This window comes from Pundamilia nyererei, unplaced genomic scaffold (genome assembly GCF_000239375.1).
Source record: "Pundamilia nyererei isolate P.nyererei 1_Seehausen unplaced genomic scaffold, PunNye1.0 scaffold00394, whole genome shotgun sequence".
NCBI classification, from domain to species: domain Eukaryota; kingdom Metazoa; phylum Chordata; class Actinopteri; order Cichliformes; family Cichlidae; genus Pundamilia; species Pundamilia nyererei.
Genome location: NW_005187795.1, coordinates 21,092 through 30,716, shown reverse-complemented (window position 1 = coordinate 30,716; position 9,625 = coordinate 21,092). Strand labels below are relative to the sequence as shown.

Below are 9,625 nucleotides of genomic sequence, written 5' to 3'. Positions count from 1 at the left end.
GCTGTGGCTACAATGTAGCTGCCATCACCAGTGTGTGGAACCATTCTGGATCAATAACAAGGTCAAAGTTCATTCAGTGCCTGCCTCACATTTACACTCGTGTGTGTGTGTGTGTGTGTGTGTGGGTGTTTCAGACCTGAACGAGGCGATCCCAGAGACAGAGCTGCTGGATAACAGCATCCAGAAAGGCCGCGCCCAGCTGTCTGTCAAAACACGGAGACAACGCCCGTCCAGGTCCCGTTACCGAGACAGCATTAGCTCAACGGAGGGCGACGACTGCCTCGACAGAAAGGTGGAGGTCAGTGAGATGCATCTAAATATTTTAGAGAATTAAATGACAAAGATGTTGAAACAATAACATTTTAGATGCACATCACAGCCAGTGATGTCATCAGCACTAAGAGGAACTTAAAATTATTAAGTTAGTTTTTAATTTTAAAGTATTTTGTTAAATTCCTGAGATCATTTCATTGTTAGATTATTCCGTTTCTGGTGTGTGATGAAATCTAGTGTGTCTATCATTCCAGGACAGTCCGTTGCACTCTGCCCGCTCGCCTCTCCACCTGGCGATGCGAGGCTCCTCCCCCTCCCCTGATTCGCTGCTGTCAGCTAGAAGCCCTGGATTCTCCTTCGACACGTCGCTGGTGAGTTCACCGAGCTCACATCAGGTTTTAAAAAGTAAAAGAAAACAAGTTTCATTGTCCTTTCGTTTTTCAGGTCCGTCGCTCGCCAGAGGACGGAGGCTTGTCATTGGCTGGTCCACCTCGGGGGCGGTACCATCAGCTGACCAATGCAACTTCTCAAGAGGCCCTGGTTACTCCCAGCAGCTCACCATCTAAATCCTGTCCCTCCTCCGACTGCTCACCTGTCTACATGAGGAGGAACAGAAGGCCCGACAGTGAAGGTGCACACCTGCAAACACCTGAAAACACACACATATAACAAACACTCGCTTCCTGTGAGATCTGATTGACATATAATGTTGCACAGATGCTAACGAGTGTGTGTGTGTGTGTGTGTCAGTGTTGGTCTCTGATACAAGTCGAGACACGAGTCCAGCTGATCCCGGCAGTCCGACTGTCATCTTCGACAAGAAAACCAAAAGACGCTTCCTGGACCTGGGGTGAGATGCACACACATGTTGGTCTTAGTGTATTTGTGAGGACCCAATCAGTTTACAGTAACCTGAAGGTAAAAACATCAAAAACAAGAAGATGATCCATTTACTGAACCATCCAGTCACAGCGGCCTTTCCCAGTCCCGATCAGCTCTGACTTCACTTTTCCAGGTGTTTTAAACTATATTTAATATTCGTGACTGAGGAGGTCATTTATGTTGAATCCTTCATCCAAGGTCCCCGCAGTCAGCACAAATGTTTCTGCACCTTTGACTGTTGTCCCCGTGTCTTTCACAGGGTGACTCTGAGGCGTTCATACATCAGAGTGAGGAAAGATAAATCCAACAGGCTCTCTGTGGGCAGCAGGTGGCTCCACCACACACATCATTTAAGAGGACGAACATGTGTTTTTATGCGTTTCCTGTCCTGACGCTGTCCTCTGTCCTCAGAGAGCCGTCTGAGAGTCCGTCCCGTTCCTCCGGATCCTTCATCTCCTTCTCCTGGTTCACCGAAGGACGGGGGTCGATCTCCTCCTCCGGTACTCCGCCCTGCTCCCCCAAAATTCCACCGCTGAGCTCCCCGAGACCACGCAAGTCTCACTCCCAGGTATGAGACAAACGCAGCATTATGTACGGTGGTTCGAAAGTGCAAAACAAACCAACAAACAGAAACAGAGAAGGGGCTGGTAACATCAGGGAATAGTGTTAACAAAGGAAATTCATATGCAGTGGCGGTCCTAGCCTGTTTGGTGCCCTGGGCGAACACTCCCTCTGGTGCCCCCCCACACACACACACACACATATGAAGCGAGAGAGAGAAATGCATAGTGTGCAAACGGCTACTAAACAGACATCATAATTCGTCATACAATGAGAACAGGACAAATCAACAATTGACCCTGACTAATTAATATTATATTATTGTATATATTGTTTGGAGTTTAGTCTGTTACTATTTTTACCATTTCTTCTTGGAGCAACTGCAACCCACATAATTTCCTTATTGATTAAGAAAGTATTCTGATTCTTAATGTTTCAGGATGAGCAGCCATTATCCAATCACCCATCTGCTTACCTGCATCTTTTTCTCGTTTCTCCTTGTAGGAGCCATAATTAAATGTATTGAATTTTAATGATCACTGGGTTTTCATTTGTTTGGTTGCTATGGTGATGTGTAACAGGAGTCACGTGGTTGCTAGCGGTGACACTAAGAGGGCGTTGTCAGTCTGTCTCTCACTGGTTTGATTTTGACAGAGAGGAGGGCGGGTAGCCGTAGTTTTTGTTGACTGCTGCACAACGAGTTTCCCCTTGTTGCGTTAGAGACTGTGATGTAGAGTTTGAATCGCGAGCCGATCACATTGCTCTGTAAACTTTTAAAGCATTTTAATAAACAAGCAAGCAATTCCACCTCTGGCATTATTGCGTAAAGTTGACAGCGCGTCAGGCAAATAGGCGGGCTCCATCCCCGGCCTCCGGCGACTGTGGAAGTCGCTACACTCCTCCTCTTTTCTCTGTTTTTAAACTTTAAAAACAGGTTGTGTGTGAGACTTTAAATCAACAAAATATAAAATATAGATTTTAAATTGTTATTGATCCCTTTATTATAAATCTGTATCAGGATGTCTGGTGTTTTCGTGTTGTTGGTTTGTTTTTATTTTGTTTTATTTTGCGAGTTGGTTATTGGATGGTGCTGCAGCCAGCCAGAGAATCCCCCGCCGCCCCGCCCTCTCCTCTCTGCGCCGCAAGCAGCAGGCGCACCTCGCAAATGGAGGGCGCCCTTACTCCCAGCAAATGGGCGATAGAAAACCGATCGGTGCCTGTGACATTCCCAGTATGCGCTGACACCGGGGCAGCATGAGTACGAGCAGTTTTTTTTTTGCCGATGCCCGTGATGCTGCCCCCCACCACGATGCCGCCCCGGGCAACCGCCCGTGTCGCCCGTATCTAAAACCGCTACTGATCATATTTCTGGGTATGAACTCTACATATTGTCACATTAAATAAAGATTTTGAACCCTTGAAGTTGGAAAGAATTGGGTCCAGTCATCCATGACAGAAAACTCTTCATGCTGCAACCATCAAAGTCTTTATAGACTTCCTGTTTCAGGGACTGGGATTCAGTATATTCAAAACCAGGAAATGTTGTTCCAACCGTTTCCATAAAACGAAGGATTTCTTTGTTATCCATGAAAAGGCTCCTCAGAGCCACCGCTGTCAGTGACCTTTCTCTTTTTCAGATTTGTTTTCACTCAGCATCAATGAACAATGCAAGCATGCATGCACAGAAGCCGGCTGAAATTCTGCTTTTTTCACTCGCTGGGTCCACGTCCTCATCTTAGGTTTGCCAGCGTTTTTAAAGGTGAATGGCTTAGACATGAAGTGAGCTGCAGTTTGGGAAGTCCTCAGAGGGGACTGGGGGCGGCTCCCGGGCCTGGCTGATCCCTGTATAGTAATGAGAAGTGACGAAGTAAAAAAGGGTGGGACACGAAAATGAGAACGAACAGCTTGTGGCGTGCTTGGTCCCGCTCCGGAAATTCAGATACTTTATGTCCAATTAAGCTGCTTACAGGTTTATGTTAGAGCTTTTCTTTGATGTTAGAGGGTTTTAATTATAAACTCTGCAGATGAAGATGATGAGGAGGAGGCAAAGGATTCCAAACCTGCAGATAAACCAGTGGTTTCCTCAGCAGCTTTGGGCCTGATGTCAGAAGGACACAGGAGGATTTCCCAGCCTGTGAACTGTGAGAGGAGCAGCAACTGTCTGCAGGACAGTCACAATCTCACTGGGAATTCAACAGCGCTTGTCCTTTAATAAACACACTTTCACCAACCTTACAGCTGCTGTCTCATCATACATGAAGCAAGCAGTGTTCATACAACCCGTAAGGTCCATGTGTGAGCATGTTTCTCCCACGCTCTACAGAGGGCAGCGGTGCCCATGGTGCACATCACTAAACATGAACTTAGGCTCTCCTAAAGAGACGCCACACAATCAGGACAGTTTCAGAAAAAGAGTGAGGAGCAAGAACCTCCTGAAGCTGACCGAGGTCCTGTTTAGTTTGTCCAGAGTGAGAGCTGCCTCAGCTGCACACCTCGATCACACCTGACGGGTGGAAAACAGCATCGTGGCTCAGCCTGCTGCAGTCAGTCTGCAGTGCTGTTGGGTTGTAAAGTTGTTCATGCAGTCAGGTTGGGATTATCTGAGCCGAGGACAAGCTATCAACAATCAAAGAAATCTATCAGCGTCTGTTAGAGCAGCTGCGTCTTCACTCAGTCGCTGTTTGATTTGATGAGACTGAAGATAAAATAAAGCGACCTCAGCAGCGTTGTCTCTGGGCGTCGCCCTGAAACACAACAAGGGGCTCAGTTCTCTGCTGGCAGCAGGACAGGAGTCAGTCAGCTGTTTTAGTGGGTTATTCATTAAAAACACTTTCAGAGTGAAACATGTGAGCAGTCTCTGAGAGAGGACATGAACAACGTTCCCACAAAACGTCACAGCAGCACACGCGTGACATATTCCATCTGACTGTAGCTGTGTTAGCTGTACACACAGTATCAGGTTACAGAGTGAGTGTGTGTGTGTGGTATTGATTTTACTCGTGTTGGCTGACAGACAGTCACATGATCACACAGCTGTGGTTGATGATAAATGTTCTGCAGCCTGGAGGAAGTCGTTCTTCATCCCTGTTTTCTCGTTAAGGCTCTCTCTGCTCACCATCACAGCTCAGAGGAAGGAGCTGCTAATGGCTCTGATAGGCTGTGTGTGTGTGTGTGTGTGTGTGTGTGTGTGTGTGTGTGTGTGTGTGTGTGTGTGTGTGTGTGTAACTTGTCATCACCAATGATCAATCACCAGTGGTGCTAGTTTAAGTCATTGTGCAGATGTTTATAAGGTTGGAAACCTGCAGTCAGCTGAGACTGAAGAAGTCACATGATGAAACGTTTCTCCGTCCAGAAGAACAGAATCAACTTTTGAGGATTTCCTTACCTGGATGATTAAGCATCCTATCTGCATGTCTTTGGAGTGTGGGTGGAGGCCGGAGTACCCGCAGACAACCCACGCAAACACTGGGAGAACATGCACCACAGCACTGTGTAAAAAAATAAAAAAATCCGTTAGTCATTCTTGATCACTGCTTTGTCCGTCTGTATCTGGAAGTCCCACAGGATCTTAGCTCATTCTCCACCACCCTCCCATTCGTCTCTCATTTTGACCTCCGGACTTCCAGGCCATACTCGGCGCAGATGCTTCTGTACACCAGAGCTTCCCAAAGTGTGGGGCCCGCCCCCTAGGGGGACGCAGAGCCATTGCAGGGGGTGCGCGGTATGAAAAGGAAAAAATAAATAAATAAATGCTTGGACACTGCTAGCATAATGGACAGGTTTTTAATGGGGCTCCCACACAAACGCAAAGCAGGAGATGAAGCATCGCTGAACATGTTTCCAAACCAACTTCATTTTAAGCCAAAGAAAATATGGTGACGCAAATCTGTCTTTTGGTTTCACCTGCACAGGTGCAGAGGTTGGTCTCCCTGCAGGATTAGTTTCCCCTTCATCGGGAGCAACGCTGGGCTGTTTAAATCACAGACAAACAGTCTCTCACAGCTGTTTATGTTTTTAAACCCATTTTGCACAGAGAGGCATTTTTTGAAAAATGTATTGACAGAAATGTTGAACATTATTACACAGGAAAAAACAACCACAGTAAAATAATGACACCGTGACGCCTCTGCCTTTGTAAATGGAGGGACAGTAACTGTGTGTATGTAAGCGTGTAAAACCTGCAGACAGTCAGATTAACAGTATTTTGTCTCTCTGCCATTCTGCAGTTCATCTCATGTAAACAATAACGTGGCCACAGCGTGACGTGGAAAAAGGCACATACCTTTGACGTTGCGTGACAAACTCTGTATTCCTCGTCCACACGTAAACGCAATAAAGGAGTTTTAAAAATCTCAGTTTTCAGTGATTCGAAACGGCGTTTACGTGGACGAAACAGCTGCGTGTAGGTGCGGACGCAGCATAAAAGAGTTAGTAGTTTATTTCCTTACTGCCTGTAATTTATTGCAGTTTACTTGTATTTGTTTAATTGTTTACTAAATGTTTGAGGTGTGAAATAAACCACAATGGGGCAAAATATGTGTGTGTGGTTGGAGGATGTGTTTGTGCCGGGGGGGTAAAACAAAGGGGGGCCTAGCAAAAAAAGGGAACCACTGCTGTACACTATGCCGACCACTTAGTCGTTTCTGGTCCAAACTCGTCTTCATTTCCTAAACTCAAACAAACACAGCGTCATCACTGGGAGTTAAAAACTGAGAGTTAACTTCCAGGCATCCATGAAAACCAGGATTAATGAAGTTTAACGGCATTAGGTTAGCAGGAAGTTAGCTCGCTAGCTTCCATCTAAAAATGATACACCCTTGTCTGACTGAGACATTTCTGAAACAAATTCAAGCGTACCGCTCTGCTATCACTTCCAACACAAATGGAGACAGAAAAGTAAACAGCAGTGATGTTTGTAGGGTTACTGACGTTGGGCTAGCTGCTATATAATGATGTGCTACGTAATCGCTAGCGACACAGCTATGTTAGCATAGCATAAACAGATTCACACAGTGAAGCTGGAGGATGAACTTTTTTCCCCACAATAAAAGTTAACATGAGGGTTCCTGATGCACTTACACAGCAGGAAAAGGATGCTGTAAATTTCAGTTGGGGAAACACCTGAAATAATGCATCCACAGTACACAATTCCTGATATCTATCTTCATGCACCCGTTCAAATGTTTCTTAGATTCGAGTGATTCTTTTCCATCCCGATCTGAGCTGCAGTCACATAGTAAGGTTTTAAAAACTGAGCTTTAAACTGCTGCAGATGAAGAGAGCTGACAAAATCAGAGAGGCCAACAACGTGACATTGTTCAAATTAAACAGACCCAAGCATTCAGTCACATTGGTGCCGTGTAGGACCTGGATGCAGGGTTTATATGTCATTGTTTAACAGCTGTGCCCTTGTGCTCAGAGCTTGTTCCTGTGCTGCCATGATTAGTGCCTCTGTGCTGTCCTTCAGTCCAGCTTAGTCCAGCCACTGGTAGGATTTCTGTATGTCAGCCACCTCCTCTATCTGCCGGTGGTACATACCATGCAAGGGCCTGTCCTTCTATGGTCGGTTGGAGCCATCTTCCTGATGTATTCGCGGATGTTTGTTGTCTCATCCCGGACTGTGGTGCTGACACTCACCAGTCCAGCGCCTGCTTCCTTCCCCTTGCATACAGCCTCAGGGCGCTGGACTTGGGGTGAAACCCTCCATGCATGCTCAGGAGCTTCCTGTTCTTGCATCAGCTCCTTTGGCCAGCTTAGTCGTCGTCGAGTTGAACTTCCTGCTCTTAAGCCTGATCATGCTGCTGTAATCTGCAAGCCGCTTTGTAACCCATCTTCCATGCTATGTCTGAGATAGTCAGAGTGGTGTCTGTGCGTGCTCTTCCTTTACATTTTCACACATGCTGAGGTCTGTGGTCAAATATAGCTGACTGCAGATGGACACAGCGCTGTGTTTCTGAGAGCTGAGAAACAGGACAGAAGGTGAGATAATTGCTCGCAATGCGAAGAGGGTGGGTCATACTGAGGGGAGCGATGGAGGCAACAACCACTCGATGAAGAACACCAAATATCTGAGGGGGACTGTTACCAAGGCAACCAACCACATGACCAGTTGTCTGCTGGTGCTCGTAGCTGCGGTTGTAGTTTTAGTGAAATAATGCTGAAGTAACGTCTCTGTGTTCTCCCCACAGGAGTCGGCTCTCAGTGAGGAGTTCTCTCCTCCTCACACCTCCTCCTCCACCTCTCCTCCCATTGACTCCTCTTCCTCCAGGTCCTCCCATCCCTACCACACCCTGTCCCAGTCCTCCGATGAGGTAACACACTCGCCACCTCAAACACCAAAACGTTGTCATCTACTCACCTGTGGCTCACTGTGCTCCCTCCTCCTCTTCCTCAGCCCTGCGATGAACCCCACTCGTCCTGGACGACTCAGCAGGTGTGTCAGTGGCTCCGAGGACTCAACATGGAGCAGTACGTTCCGGAATTCAGTGCTAGAGACATCGACGGGCAGCAGCTGCTGCAGATGGACGGCAGCAAACTGAAGGTGAGGATGAGGAGGAAGAACAGGACTTCCTGAGAGACTCTGTCATAGCTGTAGTCTTAGATAAGGCTGACTGACACAGCTTGCAAAGGTTACACGTAAAGTCAGTTACAATACTGAACTGTTTGGAGACCATAACTGGAGCTGTCCTCCCGTCCTCTGCAGGGTCTGGGCGTGCTCAGTTCGTCTGATCGCAGCGCGCTGAAGCGCCGCATCAAAGATGTTCAAAGTGCAGCAGAGAAGGAGAAAAAAGCTCTGGACAAGCTGGAGAAACAGAAGGAAAAGCAGCGCCGGAAGGACCAGGAGCAGCGCAGGAACTGAGCCCCGCCACCAGAGGGAGGCAGAGGACAGTGAGAGGAGAGCTGTGTGATGAAGAGAACAGGATTTCTGCCGCAGGGAAGGTTTGACATGACAAACAATTCCTGGAAAAGCTGCAATTCCATGATCATAAGACATCTCCAGGCCTGGAAAAGTTAAACTGAAGTTTACTGTTATGAGACCGTGAAATATTTCAGGTGATGATGGCACAGTGTTTCATTTGCCACAAAGTGGTTTTCATCTATTTTTCCTCCATTTGATGTTTAAACTCATCATCTGTGATCGGCTGGCAGGAACGCTGACAGATCATTAACTCAGCAGGTTCCTACACGCAGCTGCTCTGATTCCCTCTGGTGATTCTTCTTCTGCAAGCCAAACATTATACAAGGTGTGCTTTTTCTCTGAAATGAGTGTCACAGCAGGTTTTCTGTTTTGTTTCTGGGCCGTGGAGTCTCAGCCCGAGGCGGCGTGTCGGTGCTGCTCTGTGAACAGTTTTTGTGGTTTCTCTGTTTGTTGTAATGACTTTAGCTCAAAGGTTCTGTGTTCAGGTGTGTGAGGTCTGACAGGTGTTTGGATATTTCCCACAATCCTCTCACAGCTTGTTTTCCACCTGGAATCTCTGACAGAAAAAAACATCGTCGAATCTTCGCTTTACACAGGTGGAAGCGTTTGTGTCAGAGAGGGTCAAACGTCCCGACGCTGGTCGAGTCAGATTCTTAACCTCTGGAGATATTTCTGACCTCTCACAGTCTCTGTTAAAATGTTTGTTTCAATAAATAAATCTGTGAAACTTTCACAGCGTTGCTTTGTTTTCTTTCTGACGAGATTCACAGCTGGAGCCACGATGCAGGGTTAAAGCATCAAAACAAATAAGAATATAAGAAAAATGCATGCAAGAAAATTTATTTTCCTTCAGTCGGTGAAAAACAACCACAAACCCAGAATACAAAGGATCACAGCGTCCAGCAGGGGGCAGCACCAGAGGTGGAGGCAGACATTTGATACACCCGGGGCTTAGCCCTAAAGGGTAGTATGCATGTGGGATTGGGGGGG

At 46.9% G+C, this 9,625-nt stretch overlaps 1 protein-coding gene across 2 annotated transcripts in view; it reads left to right on the top strand.

The window, feature by feature from the left end:
• The window catches only part of samd14 (sterile alpha motif domain containing 14), a 15,175-nt gene extending 5,809 nt beyond the window's left edge, over positions 1 to 9,366 (top strand). For both annotated transcript variants that reach the window (XM_005752997.1, XM_005752998.1), the window contains exons 3-11: positions 135 to 298; positions 528 to 644; positions 718 to 904; positions 1,024 to 1,123; positions 1,415 to 1,483; positions 1,567 to 1,723; positions 7,905 to 8,027; positions 8,111 to 8,257; positions 8,420 to 9,366. In XM_005752997.1, the coding sequence (XP_005753054.1) occupies positions 135 to 298; positions 528 to 644; positions 718 to 904; positions 1,024 to 1,123; positions 1,415 to 1,483; positions 1,567 to 1,723; positions 7,905 to 8,027; positions 8,111 to 8,257; positions 8,420 to 8,575 (1,220 nt within the window). In that variant the 3' untranslated portion in view covers positions 8,576 to 9,366. The remainder of the gene's footprint in view (positions 1 to 134; positions 299 to 527; positions 645 to 717; positions 905 to 1,023; positions 1,124 to 1,414; positions 1,484 to 1,566; positions 1,724 to 7,904; positions 8,028 to 8,110; positions 8,258 to 8,419) is intronic.
• Positions 9,367 to 9,625: the final 259 nt, after the last annotated feature.